Genomic DNA, 20,555 nt, shown 5'->3' with positions numbered 1-20,555 from the left:
CAAGTAGAGGGGTCAAAAATTGTGTGACACAAGTTTTTTCCTCTTTTTGATATTCTCACCATCGGCTTGTGATGGACTGACCAGGAAAAATTATTCTGAGTATGGTTGCCTTTTTCAAAATGATCACTTTTTATATTTGGGGCACTGGAGTGTAAAATGGTCCTGAAAGGGGTTTCAAAGTCTGTCTCCTAGTCAAAGAAGTGGAAAGGAAGTTGGTAGTCTTTGATGGTTCTCATTTCTCCCAAGTCCACACCTAAAGCATGCAAGCACTCCGTGGCCTTTTCAGGTGTAAGCGTCTGTCTGGAGTGGCCATCACAGTAGCAAATGAGCCCGCAGCGGGGCTGACCACAAACCTGCCAAGATTCCCTTTGACTTCCAATACAAGCGTCACAGCTGGGTGCTGCTCGTCCTGGGGTTGAGGCTTGGTCTTCAGGGTGGTGAAAGTGGAACCTAGTGGAGTCAACTATTCTGCCGCACCTCTGCTCGGTCTTTTTTGTCTCTGAGTTCTTCTTGAACGTGTTTCATGATTTCCACAGAGCAGAGGAGTGAGTGCCCTCGCTATTCCTGAATATGAACCACTCAATGTGCATGTTTCACCAACTAGATTAAGCCCAGAACAAAAGGAATCTTCACTTCCTCTACTAGAAAACCTGCAGGCATTCAGGTCTTGTAAAAAGTTTCCAGCAAACGTTATGCCTTGATGTTTGTCAGAAATAACATAAAACCTGGAAGTGTCTGCATCAATTTCAAAAGGCTCAGCCCTGCCTTAAGATACATGCACGTCACCGCTTCGTTTTGATACAACTATCAAACAAGTGTGTAGGTTAGGTTCTGGGGCAGCAACACTTGACTGAAACTTCACTGGTTGGTTCATTCCAACAAGACACTACACATCATAAAAATTCACTCAAAGCTCAAACCTTCAAATGTTTCCAAAACTTATTGGGATCACTGGTAGGAATCCACAATTCTTAAAACATGTCCTACAAGGTCCTCTCTGATTGGTGCCTGCTCAGTCCCCATCCTCTTGCTCTAACAAAGCCCCTACCTGCTTTGGAACCTTCTTATTACTTCCTTCCCCACCCCCTGCAGTCTGCTCAGTCTTCCTGGAGGCCCCAGAACTAGCACTACCCTCATAGCGTACTCTGCCCAGCAAGGTCAGATCTTGCTGGATACACTCATTGTGCACGGCCCTTTCTTTTTAGCAGTTCTCATAACTAATTTCAAAATGACGATCTACCATCACCCCAGTTAGAATGGCTAATAGCAAAATGACAAAAGAAAATAAATGAAGAGAAGAGGAGGGGAAGGGAAGGAAATAGAGAGGGGAGGGGAGGGAGAGGAGAAGAGAGGAGGGGAGAGGGTATGGTGGAGTACACTTGCAATCCCAGCACTTAAGAGGCTGAGTCAGGGAGTATTGTGAGTTCCAGGTCAACCTGGGCTACACAGACAGCAAGATCTTGTTTCCAAAACATAAATGAATGAATAAAAAAATCATGAAATCCTGTCACTTCTGACAATATGGATGGGTCTGGAGGACAATGCACTGAGTGAACTAGGGCAGCACAGAAAACAAATGTGCATGGCATTAATTTCTTAGTCAACTCTCTGGAGAGGTGGCTGAAGGTGGGAGCAGAAGAGTGATTGCCAGAGACTCCGACTCCGGAGAGTAGGGGAAGAGGGAGTAGAGAGGTTGGTCAACAAGCAGATATTACAGCAAAGAGGAAGAGATTCCAGTGTCCTGTAATGCAGTAGGGCGAATGCCATTATAATAATGTACTATATATTGGCATACAGTTAGAGGAGGCTTTTGAATGTATTCATCATAAAGAAATGATATAAGTTTAAGATGATAGGCTTGCTAATTAGCCTGATTTGCTCACTACCCAAAGTATACACAAATCAAACATCACGTTTACCTCATAAGTTTGTAAAGTGTCATGAGTCAATCAAAAATATTAAACCAGTTAAAAAATTAAAAGGGGAAAATAATGACTATGGTCTAATTACTTGCTTACTATTTCTGCCCCTTTAGACTGTAAAGTCCATCACAGCTGAATCCAAGTCTGATACTTTGCAAATGCTAAGCACATCGTAGATATTTGGTAAACTGTAATAAATTAATCTGTAAACCTAAAATGAGGACTCAGGACCAAAACTGAGCTATGTGCTTTTTCAGAGTCCAGTTCAGCCATCAGTGATGTCATCGTATACAATAATCATATAAGATTATGTTATCCTGCATGACAATCAAATGACCAAAGAGAGCTTATTATCAGGGGAAGAAAGAAAAAAAAACAGTAACTAAGGACGATTATCCTTTGCACAAAAGACAGAAGTAGGAGTAAAACCTTCCATAACAAGAAAAAAACCTAATCCTAGCTACTCAGTAGGCAGAGATCAGGATCGTGATTCAAAGCCAGCCCAGGCAAATAGTTCTAGAGGCCCTATCTTGAAAATCTCATCACAAAAAGGGATGAAGGAGTGGTGCACGGTATAGGTAGGCCCTAAGTTCAAACCCCATTACCAAAAAAAACAAAAAAAACCCCACATACATGTTTGTTTCTTCCATTTTTCTTATTAAAATGTAAACACACCTCTAACTCCATATATTCAAAACAGTCACAGTAGCATTCAGTATTTTATATGCCCTCTTGTGTTGATTATTATCTTGAAAAATGGATCATATATACCGTTCTACAACTCACGATACTTCATTAAAACTAGTAACTAAACAACTGTTTTGAATAAGTATGCATGCTTTTCCACTTTTCCTATTATAGTCAGTGCAGAAAAGGCTAACATAAAATGAGGAAAAGACAAAAGTTTCCCGCCAGTCTTCAATAAGAGCAAATATTTTCAGGCTGTGGAGTCTGTGGCAGAGGCTCAGGGCACAGCACATGGGAACTGCCAGTACCAAAGTGAGCCAAAGCGGCACCAGAGCCTTCACTCCCCCCAGCATTGTGGGAGACTCAACCATCATGGTGCCCACTGCCTTCCGCCAAACCCCTTCTACCCAGACATCTGGGCCCCATCCTGCACTCTGGGCCCTCCTAGAAGTTAATCTAGAAGCTCTGCTTCCTATTTTGCCCACAGTGCTTACAGCCCATGCAGCACCACTTTGACTCTCCCAGATGCCTGACACCTAGGCCATGGTCCTCAACTCAGCAAGCAGTGGAATTCCTGCACAGATCATCTAGACAACCAGCCAGGTCCCTCTGATGCCAGATGTCTAGAGTGAGACTGAGAACTGGCACTTCCAACTGGCTCCTAAGCGGGGTCCGTGTTGCTGGTCTCAGGATCACACTTAGAGAATCAGTGGCCCAAACTGAGGCCTCCGACAAAACACCTTGCTGACTTTCCCAGCTCTGAATCATCTCACTGCCCCCGAGTCTTGTCTACACCACACCAACACTTAGCATGCACCTCGGTTCCTGTGTCATAGTTTCCTACCATCTTCCACCACACGGTTAAAAGTCCCTCACAGGTAGCAGCTCCTGTAACATAAAGAGTCCAGGACACAGCAGACAGAGCACTAATTTCACACAAAAACCCAGAATGACTAAAGACAATGTAGATTTTTAAATCTTAAGTAAACTTAATTTTAGTTAAAAATTCTATGCTGGATTTTTTTCAACTATAGTCAACAAACAGTGAAATAATCTTTGCTTATGTGTTTGTCATCTAACTTTCTCTACAACTAAGTCTTGAGAGGAACAAGTTTATATTTTATTCCTTGTTCTCCAACTACACACTCACAATAAGCACTCAGTAAACACTTGTGAATTGCATTCAGAATGACTAGCCAGTAAAGTAGGTCATACCTGGTCACATTCCAGGTACAAGTAGCCACTCAAAGGATGTTTCTAGAAATGGTTATACAATCTGAGGTCAAATAATTCAGATCACCGTGAAATCTTCAGGAAGCTTTAAGAGTAGGTTTGAAATGAAAGAGGAATGGCTATGTCACTTATATTTCACAGATTTTTGTTTATTTTTTAAAATCTGTGTTAAGTGAAACAAAACAGTAAATGCTGAAAAGAATTACATCACATAAACACAATCACTTTCGGGAACATCTTTTTCCATAATATGTGCAATTAGCAAACACAAATTTTTATAAGGAAGCATCAATGAAAACAAGTATTTCTAAAAAATCTGAGCGTTCACACAATTTCATTAGTTAGGTGCTCTTATAAACAAGATTTTTATTTAAGAAATTTAATGATTATGACAGCTACCACAAATGGAAACTTCACAGATAAAAACTGCTTCAGAGACCAACCTGGTCTAAAACAAACACATCTACTTGAATTCGTTTCGTAACCTCTGACAGCATTCGTGATGATCTCACTTAACCTTTAACATTATCAAAATCTCAACCAATTTGTCTCGGTTGCTCTGGAGCCCTAGTCAAAAGGCACAAGTCACTTCACTCTCCAGATCAAACCCTCTCAAAAAGAACATATTACAAGTACATCGTGAAACTGAACAAGTGGAGCACATCAAATAGCTCCTTGCAGACAAATTAGTATCAACAATACCTCCTTTCTAGTTACCAGGTGGTGGACTCATCTTTATTTATAATTCAGTTCAAGGCTTTCCATTTCTACCCCAAAACAAAAAATATGGAAGTTCTGTGTGAGAATGTGATTTCAGTATTAGAAAGACGAAGTAACCACAAAGGAAAGAGAGAAGTATCCCAAATTAAGTTCCCTCTGAACCATTTCAACAACGGTTCAACTGCCTGTGACGTATACTAATAGTTAACACATCAATTTTTAGGGTGCTACACACTAAAACTTTCCAAAACTGCGTGTTTAGGAAAACTCATGCTTCAATATTTTAATAAACCACTATACTGTAAATAGCAACACAGAAGCAATCTGTTACACATTACACAGTGTACATGCAGTTTAACCTGAATTTTAGGAGATCAAGTGTAGTCTAGGGAATCTAATTTAAACCCTCCTCATTCTAAGTATGAAACATCTAATTCTTTCACCTGAATGAAAATTAAGTCCCATTTGTATAATCATAGAAAATGGAAAAATAAATACTGACTTTACTTTTTGAATAAAAGAGGAAACTGTTCATGTTTTTGTTGAAAAAAATACAGGGTAACGGACAGTGGCAGTGTTCTCACTAGTACTTGAATAACTTCCCTTTAGGAAATGGAATGAATTTGGGGTTTTTTTAATGAATGTTTATTTTAAATATTATTCTAATATCAAAAGATACCAAGATAGTCCTGATGACTTCCACTTTTCCACAGACCCTTTCTGATCCCACCAACATTGTCAACTAATAATTTTTACACTAGAAGGCAAAAGGAGATAAGTCACTGCTGAGAGTCAGGAAGCTACAGTTCTTGTTGCCCCAAACTGAGATACAGGAATGGTGCTGGGTGCAATCACCTCCATGACAGAGTTCTCATGAGAACCTTCATTGTAGCATGGCGTGTAGGTAATAATTTTGTATTTATACTGCACATAAAATAAATGTGTTGATGTTGAGTAGTTTAGGTATCTGAATGAAAAATTAACATTAAAAAATATGTTAAGTTAAATGTGGAACATAATTCTTTCATTCCAAAGTTTTTTTTCAAAATGGATGCATATTTGTTTTATGAAGTCTAAGCTAGTTAAAACCCTCCTTAGAAGTTCTGCTCTGTTCTGAGACTGTATAAGGGCTCACTGCTACCCAAGGCACTTTCCACACTTTCCCTTTATGAGTTCGACAAGTTAAGAAAGAAACAAATGTAGCCTCAAATTTCCAAACATCTTTTAAAGTTTTTTGTTAGGAATTTGGGTTCATGGGTCAATTTCAAAAAGCAATTTTCCTCTTAACTGTAGAGAAAACATTATGCCATAAAATTAAACTAAAAACTAGTAGCAGTGAAAAAACAACTGAAATTCAAATCTTTGAGGACAAGAGGAGGTCCACCTTTCCCAAAACCCCTTTCTCTCTGTTAAAACAAAATAGAAGCCCAGTGCTGTAGTCCACACCTATAATCCCAGTTACTTGGAAGGCTGAGACCAGGAGGATCACGGCTCCAGACCAGCCCAGGCAAAAAGTTTATGAAACTCCACCTCAACAGGAAAAAACCAAGGCATAGTGGTACACACCTATCATTCCAGCTACAGCAGGGAAGCATCAAAGAGGAGGCCCACAATTGAGGCTGGCCAGTGGAAAAAGCAAGACCCTGTCTCCAAAATAACCAGAGAAAAAAGGACTGCAGGTGTGGCTCAAGTGGAAGAGCACCTCTTAACAAGTACAAAGCCCTGAGTTTAAACTACAGTTCTGTTCCTCTGCCCCACCAGGAAAAAAAAACCCACAGGGACTCACTGACGTTTCTCTGTCTCGCCATCAGACCTCCCTAACTGACTCACAGATTACACATCTGAATTATGCTTAGCCCCACTCCAGAAAGACGACAAGAAAGCAGGAAATCACAGTTCTCTTCTTCTGCGTGTTACACTATGAACACCTTAACATGTAATAACCTCAGCACTGAACAGCGCCTGACATACAGTAGCTGAGTGAAAATACAGGTACCTTGAAGGATTTAAAAACATGCTTAATCCAAAATTCTGAAATTGACTGATCATGGGCTTTCAGATCAGAAATGTTCAACAGTATACAAATATTGCAAAATCAAAAACTCTGGAATCTGACACACTTGTGGTGCCAAGCATTTAGGACAAGAGATGCTAGGCCTGTGTTACGTAAATCCTCCCACCAAGAGGCTTTCCAATGACTGTGGGAGATAAGGGAAACAGGAAAGCATGGAATGACGGCTCTCCTGCAGAGTTGGAGCCCAACCATATCTAATGCACTCATTCACAACTAATTACAGAGCCCCCACTGCGTGCTCTGCGATGACACACTTAGAGTCACCATGTGCTGACTATGGAGAACTGGATGCAGGACCCTACACGGTGCCCGGTTTCAACATCTGCCACCCGATCATAACTATACCTAACTCTCAGGGATTGCCACCAGAGGTAAAGGGTCAATACCTGCTCTAGGAATATACAACCCTGAGGTTTCTGCAGTTTCACTGAAATATGACACATCTTCTCTATATTTGAAGTGTCTTGTTTTTGTTTTTACAGGATCAGAGTTTGAACTCAGGGCTTCCCACTTGTGCCACACTTCCTGAAGTGTCTTGTTCATGAGCACCAAACAAAATAATGAATACTGAAAACCACTGTAAGCAGTTTGAAGGCTGAGCACTTTAAAAGCAATACAGTTTTAAAATTTACATGATCCCCCCTTTATTTACTTTTAAGTGTGGATTTGCACCCATGATCTCTCTGGCAGCAGAATATGCCTGTAGATAATACTCTATTCCTACAGTAGAGGTCATTTCCATGTGAGTCTGATCTATCAAGAGGTACAAAATGAAATACTTACTACTAATAAAGTGTAAACCATTGTGCAAATTATTTATTCCAGCACAGTATTCTGTATTCCTTCTCTTTTTCTAAGTGACACAAAATGAAATAATCTGACGGACTTGCTCCATTTTCAACAAGCTCCTTCCCCAGCTTCTACCCATCTGGATCCATGGAAATGGAAACCCTCCCTGGAGTCCTCTCCACAAAGCATTCTTCCTCAAACAGCTCTCACTGAAGGGACATGGAAGGAATGAGGACTGTCCTTGCATGGCCTTAAAGAGCCATGATGCAGGGCCTCACTGACATGAAGCTGTGCACGGGGACCTCCCTTAACGAGAAGGCATGGGAGGTCTGAAGAACTGCACACAGAATGAAGGCTTGCCTGAGCCGGTTTGCTCTCGTTCTCTTGGCAATGTGCTTACATCCACACCCGCCCCACTCAATGGTAACACCAACTCCACGCCCCATCTCACTCAGCTTCTCTTCATTCAGTCTCAGCCTCCGTGTCCAGCGCTTGTGGAGTCCAGTCAAAGACCTCTCCTTCATAAGGGAAAATTATTTTGTGAGGATCGCGGTAGAGGAAACAAGTATGGGTAGCTTAGAAAATTACAAAGTGGAATTTCAGTTACATGCTGCTATGCTTAGGAATCACTTAACTCTGCATTACATGCATTAAACAGTTTAAAAAATTTCTTGATTAGTATAGAAAACAGTGATGTGGCAAACAGGGAATGACACACTTAAGTATGTGTAAAGTGTAGGTGAGTTTCATCATAACACTGAAAGAGCTGGTAAGATTTTTCATTTGGTAAGGTCTGGGCTCATTTTCACATACCACAGCATGCATTCTTGCACTGTATCATTATCATAAAGCAAGTTGAATTTTGCATCGTTATTTACGAAGTGCCTTCAGCAAAACTCAGCCACACTTTTGAAAGCGCCAGACACCTCAAATTGTTTACAAATGTTTAAAGTTTGCAATAATGGAAATATGCTATGCTAAACTTTGTTCTTGATATTCCATGATATGATTATTCTCAAAACAATGCCTGTTTCAGATTTATTTTTATTTCTCTCCCTCTTTCTCAAAGCACACAGCACACACATGCATACACACACATACACCTACACATGCACACACATACACACACATCACACAGCATATATACACACACATACACATGCACACACACATACACATACACACAGAGCATATACACACACAGTCATACACTTAAATTATTGTACTTTAAAAGCTATTTCACATTTTAGTGCCATAGCCCCTTTTTGCAAAGATTTGCCTCTCTGCACTGAAAAAATTATGCAACAAAAATACAAAAACTTATAAAAATGAGGAAAATCTCTACACTACAATATTCATATAAAATATATTAATATTTATCCAGTTTGAGGGGAACTTTGACTTCCCATACGTTTTGAGTCTACATTTCCTTTTTTATAAATGTAACTTCTTTTTAAGCAAAGTGTTAAAATAAGTGCATTCGTAAGGACAAATTCATAAGGACTGAGGATGTGACTCAGTGGTAGGGCACTTGCCTACCATGTCTGATACCTTGGGTTTGGTCAGTGGCACTACAAAAATAAATTAATTTTAAAAGTAAATGCATCTTAGAGACTAGAAGAACCACATACAAAGGAAGCCCTCCTGAAGAAAAGTACTGTGCCTAAGTGTACAATGTGCTTGAAATTCTAGGAGTCCAGCAGTGAAAACACTGCATCTCTGCTCTCCTCATTTTCCTACAGGTTAGATTAAAAGGTACCCTTATTGCACTACTGAAAGTTTCACAATGGTAACTCTTCAGTTGGAGCTTAGGACTGAGTGAAAAGTCCTATGACAACTCAAGGGTTCTTTCTCTACTCTGCATATATAAAATTTGCTTTAAGACTTCTCTTTGTAAAATAGAATACTACAAATATATCTTTGAAATACATATAAGAACACTTTTCTAATCATTATTAATAATTGGTACAGTTTGAGCATGGGTAGTGTTCCTCAAATGTCCACGTGTCAAGGTGTGGTACTGGGAGGTGCTTTGGACCTATAAGAAGTGAGTCACGGGGGCCTTGTCTCAGAGCAGGTTGTAGGGCCATAGTCCCCTCCTGTCATCTCTCTCTCCTTCCTGGCTTGAGATGTGAGTGGTCTGCTCTGACACATGCTCCTGCCATTGCCTCTCTGGTGGCCTCACCAGAGACCCAAAGCAATGGAGCTACCCAGTCTTGCACTGGAACCTACACAACTGTCACCTGAGTACATTTTATTTTTATAAGTTAATTGCCACAAGTATTTCATTGTAGTAACTCCAAGATGACTACTACAACAAGCATTAAATAAAGGCCAGAATAATATTGACTTCTGCATTTTTTTATGTCGTAGAATTCTCAAGAATTACTTGCAAGTTATGGGAATTCCTCCTCTTTCTAACATTATTGTGTCTTTTTAAACAATAAAATGCTGATATGTGTCTACTTTGCATCCTTCTTCCTAGAATGTATTAAGAGCTTGCTCTTTCCATTATGAGCTACAAAAGCTGGTTGGAAGTCAGTCCACACTCAATCTGAACGAGGTCTTACCTGCTAGCTTGTCGTTTTTCCTCTTCAGCCATTTTTCTACGGTCTCTGCACTAACACTTTCAGATACAAACTCATCTAATACCTGGGGGTGAAGAGAAAGATATGCCTTCACTTTTTCATCTGTCAAACCTGCAAAAGAATTGAAAAGAAAAAAATTCACCTAAAGAGCACCTTCACACACATTAGCCACACAGTACAGTGACACATTTTGCCAAGATCCAGGAGCTTCTACCCTGCAGGAGAAAGGTGCAGAGACGGGAATGGGGGCTTGTGCTTTGTGGGAAGGGACATTCTGTTTGCCATTTAGACAAAATTTCAGAAGTGCATGGGTGATGTCTGTACAACACTGTGAATATAATCAATGCTGCACAGTGAAACTGGTTTAAACAGTCAAAACGGTTAAAACAGCATTTTACATATATAGTACCAAGACAAAAAAGCAAAAAGTAGTCATCTAAAGTTAGGACTTTAAATGCAATATCCATACCATGTACACAACTGTTTTCCGACAGTGACAGTGCTATATATGGACAAATATGCAGTAAATCTTACAAAGTCCTAGTTTGTGGTACTTTTTGTAGATTAAATACTCCAAGCAAGTGAAACAATAGAAGCAAACAGAAGGACACAGTAGTAGACCATTATAGGTGCTAAAAAATGTTTAGTGAGTAAGTTAGCAAATTCTTATCTTTCATAACACAAATTCCTCCTTTTTCTCAGGGGTACTAGCACTAAACCCAATGCTATAATAAAGTTCAGTTCAGAATAATCCTGACATTTGTTGATTGGTATTCTACATAAGTAGTCAGTTTCTCTGAAATAACTTTCAGTTTAATGATAACTGTTGAATATACATAAGATTTTCAAACAAAGTAATTTTACATGCTCATAACAAACATATAAAATTACATGTTTTCAAATTAAACAATCACAAACACAGTTAGGATATGAATAATTATTCTCAAGGATGATAACTATTTTTACTACTGAATTTTCTTTGTGAATTATTTCAGTCCGTTGCTATCTTTAGGGATGGTTAGGTGAAAAGGCTAAGGAAGCTGTACTTTCAGATAGGAAAGGAAAGAAAGCACAACTTTAGGACTCCAGAGAGCAGGCTGCATGTCTTCCCAGACAAAACACAGAATTGATATGTGTTAACCAATTCTGCCAGGAACTCAAATCACAACAGTTAGAATTTTACAACAGAATGGTATAACTGAGAAGGCAAACAATTGCTTTCAATGAAATCAGTACATAAATAGTAGATTTCAACATCCATCCATACACACCCAAACGCGCGTGCACACACACACACACACACAGTATTAGAAAATTAAACACCTTCTCTATTAACTCAGGGCAAAAGAACCCTGGTGGTATAAAACTAAGTCTGAGAAATTCTGCAAGATGCTACAAACAAGAGACTTGTTAAAGTAAGAGTGAGCCTGCCTGGCACAGCAAACAGCACTGGATGCTGAAGAAACTGACAGCACATTCGACCTTCTCGAAGAAAGGCAATGTGGATTTCATATTCCTTGATTCCTCCACAGTAGGATATATTCCACATGTGATTCCTTTAAACTTCGCCTTACCACTTCCATGAAATACTACCTTACAGTGCTAACTTTATAACTGCCCTTGACTTAACAAGCCATGATGACAACAAAATGTGAATCAGGAATCCTAACACATTTTCAAATTTCAGTCCTTGAATACTCTTCCATCACCTCAAGATGGAACGTCTTAGTAAAAACTAAATGACCTATTTTCCCAGTTCTTCCAAAGATATTTTAACTCTGTTTCCTATTACCATTACTCTCTAATTTCCCAGAAACACAGGCTGGAAATATGGTCATAACGGACTCATCCTGCTTGTCATCTCATTTCATTGCAAGGCACTGTCATACACATCCTATTTACCAAGTGACATACCAGAGGAGGGACTTGTATCCAAAATATACAAAGAACTCTTAAAAACTCAACAAGTAAACAAACAACATAAGCCAAAAATAGGCCAATATCTGAATACATTCCTCACCAAACAGGATATAGATACAGCAAATAGACACATAAAAGGACATGCATTTGTCATTAGTGAATTGATGTTAAAATAAAAATGAGATTCTGCTACATACTTATCACAATGGCTAAAGTCTAAAAACCTGACAGTGCTAACTGTTTCCAATCATGTGGAATCTAAAATGGTACCAACACTTTGAAAGACTATTTGGCAGTTTCTTACAAAGCTAAATATAATCTTTCTGTGTGACCCAAGACTTGTACAATAAGACCTGACCATGCTAGGTATTCACCCAACTTATATGAAGACCCAGGTTCACATGAAAGTCTGCATTTGAAGGTTCTAGATGGTTTTACTCATAATCGCCCCAATCTGGAAACATCCACACTGTCCTCCAATAAGCAACTACCATACTGTCATGTATCTATGTAACTAAATGCTATTACCAACAAAGGAAATGAGCAAACAAACAAGGAAATGAAAAGACATGGGTGAGTCTTAAATGCATATTGCTAAGAAGAAAATAAGCCAGTTACTGCTGCAAGGTGACAAGCACATTTGAACCAACACATTTAAAAGTATTTCATCTCTGGTAATAAACTACTTTCTCTCCTCTGTGCAACATTTTTGTACAGTGAAAACAGGTAAGACTAATTAGCCTAACTTTTACTTGTCATTTTTCAGCCATCAGCAGGAGTGCTAACGAGCAGGGGCTGGTTCAAAGTCATGGTGAGAGAAGAAGAAAAGCACAGAGATATGTACAGGCTGGATGATCAGATTGTGCTAGAAGAAATGCAATTCATCAGTGCCTGCCAACAATGTCATGGAGGATTACAGTCTAAGCAAAACCAAGGTAGAAAAGCAGATTGGTACATAGAACAGTGAGATTCAACACTGGATAGAGAGATGTGTATCAAACAAGCATGATAAAAGACAGAGGCAGGAGTCATGAGTTTGAGGCTCTCATGATAGCATCATAAAATACTCTCCCAGCAATCATGAGTGTTGTTAGCACAGAGGATGGGGCTCTTCCACCCTTATGGATACATCCCACTACAAGTGTACACCACCAGAACACTCACCTCTCTACTTACATCACCAACTCTATGCAAATTTGGTTCTCTTCAGATATTACTTTAAATGTGTTTTTATAACAATTTATTATTCCACTAAAGACATCCATACATGTTGGGGTATTTATTATTTTTGAAGTATTATCATTTTACTATTCATAAAATTATTGAAAAAATAATTTTCAAATCAAGAGCTAAATAATTATTGTTTTTCTCATTGAGGATAATTTTAAATTACTAATCATAGACACTAAAGAATCTAATGTGGGAAATAGGAAAAGCATTTTTTTTCAAGTTTTAATTTTAGTATCTTAGCTGGGAAGAAACATCTCAATTCTCCACTTACTGTATCACTTTAATGAACCAGTCACATATACATAGTAAGAACCCAGCATGCCCCTCCTCTCCCGTTACACCCTTGTCCCCATGTAATCTTCTCTCTGGACCCAAACTTCCACATCAAGAAGGCCCTTACACCACCCTCACCCAGGTCTTCTTGACCTTAAAAGAATTCTTCAATACCAAACTTAGCTGTCTTTTCACCAGGTCCTCTGTCTCCACTCTATCACAGAAAAGGGAAAAAGTTAAATTCTCATTATTTCACTACAGCTAAACTTAGCTGGATTAGAAGTATCATTTTTTATACATTCTAGCATATACACAACCAACAATGGCATCCCAGCTTTATTGCAATAATTGTCTCAATTTTGTAACTTCTTCTGTTTAGTTCAGGTGTGAGTAAAGTCTCACACCTAAACTTTTTGTGCTTCCTAAAGTCTCAGTCCAATTGTGAGACAAATTTTTTTAACACACCACTTCAGGTGATTAATACTGCACTGTAGTAGCCCAGCTACTACAGTGCCTGGACTCTTGGGAGGGCTGGAATGCACATCACATGAGGAGTGGGTGCTGGAGTGAAAATGGTTAGTCTGAAGAGCACAAGACTCTTGGTGGACATTACTACTGCTTAATCTGAATGCTATTAAGTAAAATAGGTTATGAGATTTTGACGTATTTTTGTTTTTGTCTTTCCATGAATGAACCCAGTAAGCAAACCTGGAATTCTCCATACAGCAAAGCAGATAGCATTTCAACTTTAGATGCATTTTGAAGCACATCTTCTGCAGCTGGAATAGGCTCTCTCAGCAGTTTTCCCTCCTGCAGCTGGTGTTCAATGAGAGGAAAAGTGTGTGACCAGGCATGAGAGATCTCACTGCCTGAAGTCTCCTCAGAGGGTCCAAGAACCCCTGAGATGGTGCATATGTCACTCTACTTGAAAATTGTTACTAGTTTCAAAAGACAGTTCCAAATATATACTAGAGAAAGTAATTTTTCTTAGTGTATGTCTTGTGTCCTACTAAGCAGCACAGGACTATCACAATAGCAGGGTTCTTGCTAACTTGTGACATGAGTATATGTGTGTATGTGTGTGTATGTGTCTGTGTGTGTGTGTGTGTGTGTTCTATTAAATTACATATAATTTTCCACTTAGACATCTCTATATAAAATATATATATATGCAATTTTCTAAACCTTCTTTATTTGTCCAAAAACAAGTGAAGATTAGCAGGGGAATAAGTTTAAAATCCATGAACTCTGCTTTCAGAATTCTAAACTTCAACTTTATACACTGTCTCCTTATTGGGCACACACTTTCCTGGCATATGTACTCCGATTATTTAAACTCCTTCTCCCACCAAATGGCTAAATAACACTTTTTCTTAACAAACAACATTTTTAAGAACAGGTGAGCATACAGAAATGCTTTCTCCATATGGATATGTGCAGTTCATATCACATGTATCTGGGGGGCAGTAAATTCTCAGGAGATAGTTGACGAAGTGTGGATTATAATCCTCAGTATAAAAATAGGAAAACAAAGCCCAGGGATGTTAGTTACTTGGGTTACTTTTCTACCACCCACAGGAGCAATAATTAGGATTACAACAAAGTTTGAAACCCAAGAGCTCAACTCAGTCACACTGCCTCCTGTCTGTTCATATTTCCTTCCATGTGAGGTTTTTCACCTTACAGTATTGTTCATGGGTCACTGTGGCCTCTGATGTGGAATGACACTCTACATATTTTATCCTATTAGAAACTGAAAAATCTGACTGCTACATCTCAGGCTTTGAGGAGGAAGAAAGAAATCATTCCAGCAGAACCCCGTGGAGTCAAAACACTAGTCCTAAAAATGAATCTAATCTGAGAATGTACAGGCGGGGTCAGTAGGAATGACCCCACTGGCTCTCAACATTCCTTCATCTTTTTCTCCCAGTGGGCCATCTCTTCCCCCATTCCTGGTCATGCTGCTATTTGCCCTCCTCCTCTACTCTCTTCACCTGGCTCAGTGAGCCATTTGGCCAGTTTAAAAGCCACTTTCTCAGAGACACCTTCACTGACCACACACTCCACACCAGAGAAGCTGCTACCAAAGCTGGCCTTGGCTGGCATGTGGGATCTAGGCTCTGCGAGTGTTCCCATTCACAGTTAATAAAGGGCAGGCCACTGTGCAAACAATATGGCCTATGAACTCCTGCTTTCCTTCTAAAAGTCAGAAATTTGAGAACATGCCAGGTAAAGGATGCCTACGAGATCAGCCCCCAATAAAAGCCTGGGTACCGAGTCTCTAACATGCTTCCCTGGCAGACAACACTTTATCCATGCTGTCACACTTCCCATCTGGAGGAACTGAGCTCATTCCAAGTGACTCCAGTGGACAGGACTCTTGGTCTCTTCTGGACTTGATCCAGCACACCTTCCCCTGGCTGACCATGTTTTGTATCCTGTGGAAGTAATGACTCCTAGCATGAGTACAACTATATGCTCAGCCCTGTAAGTCTTCCCAGGGAACCCCAAACTAGGAGTAATTCTAGGGGCCCCAAATCATGGTCTGTCATCCTTAAATGAATTAATCAACGTACAACTCTTTGTCTTGGAATAGGATAGTATGAATGTGCTTGCAAGAAACCATGCTAATTCTACAAGATCACAGATGCACTCACCAGCAATCACAGGTCCCGAAGCAAGTGCTGGGGAAAAGGCCCCTCCTCTCCTACCTGAATTCTCATCTCTGCCTAAGGCTTGATGAGGCTCTTTTCTTTCTCTCACTTCTACATGCACTTCTCTTTATTTGCCCAAAGACCTTAAATGTCTATATTTTATTGAAAAATTAGTACTTTACAATTTAAGTATACTTTCTTAATTCTGACATCCTTCAATCCACCTGTCGTACTGTACCAATCCTGCAACTATGTCTCTATGTTCCACATCATCCTTTATTTAAAAGTTTACGACTATAAGGATATATAGCAGTGCCTTCTAAACACTAATCAAGTAAGGGAATGCATGTATGTGCTCTAAATTTCATTTTTTTGTCTCTATTTAAAAAGGCAAAGTCTTTTATATGCAATACACAAAGATTATCACATGATAGAAAGAGTTTTTGGTAGTACTAAAATGGCTCCAAAGTTATAACACAATGAAGAGATAAGATGCTTCTTTGGAACACAAGGAAACATGTAGAAAACTGTGAAACAACACAGGATAGGGAAACAGACAAGGAAATATAGTGGAAGGGGGCTGGAGGTAACAGTGTCTTAGCACAATGCATGTACAAGTATAATTATCAAGCAAAAATCCCACTGACCAATGAACAGACACTTAAACAATGAAGGACAAGAATGAAAAACAGGCATGTTAAGGGGAGAGCACTAAAGGGGGAGGGCTACAGAAGAAGGAAGTAAAGAAGGTGAATATGGTTGATTTACTTTCTATACAAGAATGAATACAGAATTTTAAAACCCACTGAAATCACCGTAAGAAGAGGACTAAGGTAGAAAGGAGAAAAATGAAGAGGGTGAACCAATTCAAGATAAAATACAAATACACGTGGAAATGTCACAATGAAACTCTGTGTAGCTATCTCAAATAAACAAAAATGCCTTTTTGCCAAAATGGAGGACTAGAAGGTAAAACAGGTCTGTCTTGGGGTTGGTACCAGTGGGACAGGGAAGGATGGAAGGAAAGGGTGCAGGGCAGTGAATATGGTGGAAATATTGTATCCTGATGAATGAAAAGGGAAAAATGAGACCTGCTGAAACTATTCTAAAAATGGGGGAAGAGGAGAAAAAGGAAAATGATGGAGGGTGTGAATTGAACTCCTATGTTGTAAGTACTTTTGTAAATGTTACAATGTACTCCCAGTACAACAATAATATGATAATTTTAAAAAGATACTATTTTGGGAACTTAAAAAACTAAATTCTCCCAAAACTAATGAACCAATAAAGAAATGGGCAAGTGAACTAAACAGAACTTTCTCAAAAGAAGAAATTCAAATGGCCAAAAAACACATGAAAAAATGCTCACCATCTCTAGCAATAAAGGAAATGCAAATTAAAACCACGCTAAGATTCCACCTCACCCCTGTTAGAGCAGCCATCATCAGCAACACCACCAACAACAGGTGTTGGCGAGGATGCGGGGAAAAAGGAACCCTCTTACACTGTTGGTGGGAATGTAAACTAGTACAACCACTCTGGAAAAAAATTTGGAGACTACTTAAACAGCTAGACATTGATCTACCATTTGATCCAGCAATACCAGTCTTGGGGATATACCCAAAAGACTGTGACACAGGTGACTCCAGAGGCACCTGCACACTCACAATAGCCAAGTTATGGAAACAGCCAAGATGCCCCACCACTGATGAATGGATTAAGAAAATGTGGTATCTATACACAATGGAATTTTATGCAGCCATGAAGAAGAACGAAATGTTATCATTTGCTGGTAAATGGATGGAATTGGAGAACATCATTCTGAGTGAGGTTAGCCTGGCCCAAAAGACCAAAAATCGGATGTTCTCCCTCATATGTGGACATTAGATCAAGGGCAAACACAACAAGGGGATTGGACTATGAGCACATGATAAAAGCGAGAGCACACAAGGAAGGGGTGAGGATAGGTAAGACACCTAAAAAACTAGCTAGCATTTGTTGCCCTTAACACAGAGAAACTAAAGCAGATACCTTTAAAGCAACTGAGGCCAATAGGAACTAGAGAAAAGGTTAGATCAAAAAGAATTAACCTAGAAGGTAACACCCACGCACAGGAAATCAATGTGAGTCAATGCCCTGTATAGCTATCCTTATCTCCACCAGCAAAAACCCTTGTTCCTTCCTATTATTGCTTATATTCTCTCTACAACAAAATTAGAAATAAGGGCAAAATAGTTTCTGCTGGGTATTGGGGGGGGGAGAGGGAGGGGGCGGAGTGGGTGGTAAGGGAGGGGGTGGGGGCAGGGGGGAGAAATGAACCAAGCCTTGTATGCACATATGAACAATAAAAGAAAAAGGAAAAAAAAAAAAAAGATACTATTTTGGATTTTGTTAAACTCCATAAACACTGATACCACTGTTTGTAACCAGTGAGAAAAAATATGGCACAAAGTAATACAGATGCCCTATAATAAGTATTATTCCTGCCCTTACAGAGATACATCACCTACCTAATTTCCTTCCACCCAGGTACATCCTCCCTCAATGGAGATTCGCCTAAATCTAGTAAGCTGTCATTTAATGAGCTGTGGTTTAATACACTACCAGTGTTTTGACCTACATTTTTGATACCTACTAGGTAAAGTAACAGCCTGAAGGGCACCTCAGCTGCAAGGAAGATACTGTTTCCAGTGTTCACAATCTGCATTTATCAGAAGATAAGTCCCATAGCTGAGCACATCAATGGAAGTTTTTCTTCTAACTGAAATACAAATACAAACTAGAGCTACAAAAGTTATAAGATGAAGATGAAAATAATGATCTTCAAGTGGAACTATTAAGAGTACATGCAGGCGCACCAGAATTTATCCTTTCTATGAGCCCTCCACAGTGAGTCTGAAATGAAGACAGGTACAGCTAATGTCACATGAAGGAGTCAGTCATAGCACCATCTCGTTCAAATGTAGTTCCAAATCTGCAGTAGCCCGGTGGAGACCAGGGCTCTGAGTCACCAGTTGCATGCTCAAATATAGGCATTCTTGCTTAAGACAGTCTATAACTCTGTAAGCTTCATTTCCTCATAAACAAAAGATGAGCCTATGACAGTAGCTATACCACTGGGCTATAAATACTTGCAAAGATCTGAGCACATACTAAGCAACTAATAAGCTGTTATTTCTATAATACCCATCTTCATCAACATAGTTTATGCATTTAAATCAAGAAATGTGAGGCTTAACATTGTGGGAGACATGTCTTCCTGTTAGAAAAGATCCCACTACTGTTTAAATATAGTATGTCTTCTCAAAAACCTGTATGTACTGAAAGCTAAGAACTTTCAATATAGTCATGTTTGAGAAGAGTTAATGCTTCAAGATGGATATGAGCACTTAAGTTATGACTAATCAAATACAGAAGTTGTCTAGGTAGACATCATATGACCCAAAATGTGCACTCACATCAAACAGACCAAGGCAAGTCCGTGTGAGAAAGAGCTTTGAAGCAGGGCCACACAGGGATGTGAGCCCAAGGCTGGACTGAGCTGAGTGAGGATGGAGGAGAGCCAATGGGACTGTGGATTCAAAGGCCCAGCATACAACACTCTAGAGCACTGGGGATGAATCTAAAGACAGATCTCTATGCCAACCTGGGGCTCTCCTTGGACGGATCAGCCCATGGAGTAAGAGGGGAAAGCAGGGGGTAAAGGTGAAGTTACTCCAGGAAAGCACAAGCCTTCTGCCTCAAAGATGGTTGGGTGGCCATGGCTCTTTTCTGGATGATGACAACATGATTCAAATGGTCCTTGAGCTGGGATAGTTAATTTGATTAAAGGCACAAATAGTCACTAAATTGGAAACAGCTAGGATAGATATGTTCTTAATGTTACATGTCATAACATTAACCAAATGACTAAGATCAAATTCTGTCACCTGAAAGTGAAAATGATTTTTCAAATGCTGGACAACAGCCATGAAACGCAAATAAGCCTGATACTAAGAGATACATTCTACACCATAGCCACAACACATGCAATGAACGTGTGGACAAACAACAAGAACCACCCTGCCTGGGAGTCTAGAATCACTTCCCACATTTAACATAACAAGAATTTAAAATTTATCACCACGCACTAAGCATTTTTTTTGTTTAAAAAAAGTTCCCATAAATATTCCTGTAGAAATAAATATTCCTGTTCACTAACAGGCACTGTTTTAAGAATGTGTTACAATACTTTAGAGAGCGAAAAAAACAAACTAGGTTTCATGTAGTGTCATTTCACGGTGAGAGGAAAAAGAATAGAAAAATGAAAAAAGGGGATGATATAATAAGCACACAGACAGACTCACAGTGAATCATTCCATGGTCATTGTTTTAAGACTGGATTAGGTAAGACAAGCAGAGTAACAACTGTCATTTCTCACATCTATTTAATAGCCTCATGAAATCATTATTTTAGTATTCACAA

At 39.4% G+C, this 20,555-nt stretch overlaps 1 protein-coding gene across 8 annotated transcripts in view; it reads right to left on the bottom strand.

Annotated features, from left to right (window-relative positions):
• Pde10a (phosphodiesterase 10A) overlaps positions 1–20,555 on the bottom strand; it is a 487,897-nt gene that overhangs the window by 124,777 nt on the left and 342,565 nt on the right. For 6 of the 8 annotated variants that reach the window (XM_074070673.1, XM_074070649.1, XM_074070656.1 and 3 more), the window contains one exon: positions 9,996–10,124. The exons of the other annotated variants lie outside the window; for them this stretch is intronic. In XM_074070673.1, coding sequence (XP_073926774.1) covers positions 9,996–10,124 — 129 coding nt within the window. The remainder of the gene's footprint in view (positions 1–9,995; positions 10,125–20,555) is intronic. 8 annotated transcript variants of the gene reach the window in all.

This window comes from Castor canadensis, chromosome 1, assembly GCF_047511655.1.
Source record: "Castor canadensis chromosome 1, mCasCan1.hap1v2, whole genome shotgun sequence".
Classification (NCBI taxonomy): Eukaryota; Metazoa; Chordata; class Mammalia; order Rodentia; family Castoridae; genus Castor; species Castor canadensis.
The sequence above is the reverse complement of the archived record's forward strand: the minus strand, read 5'-3'. Positions and strand labels throughout refer to the sequence as shown.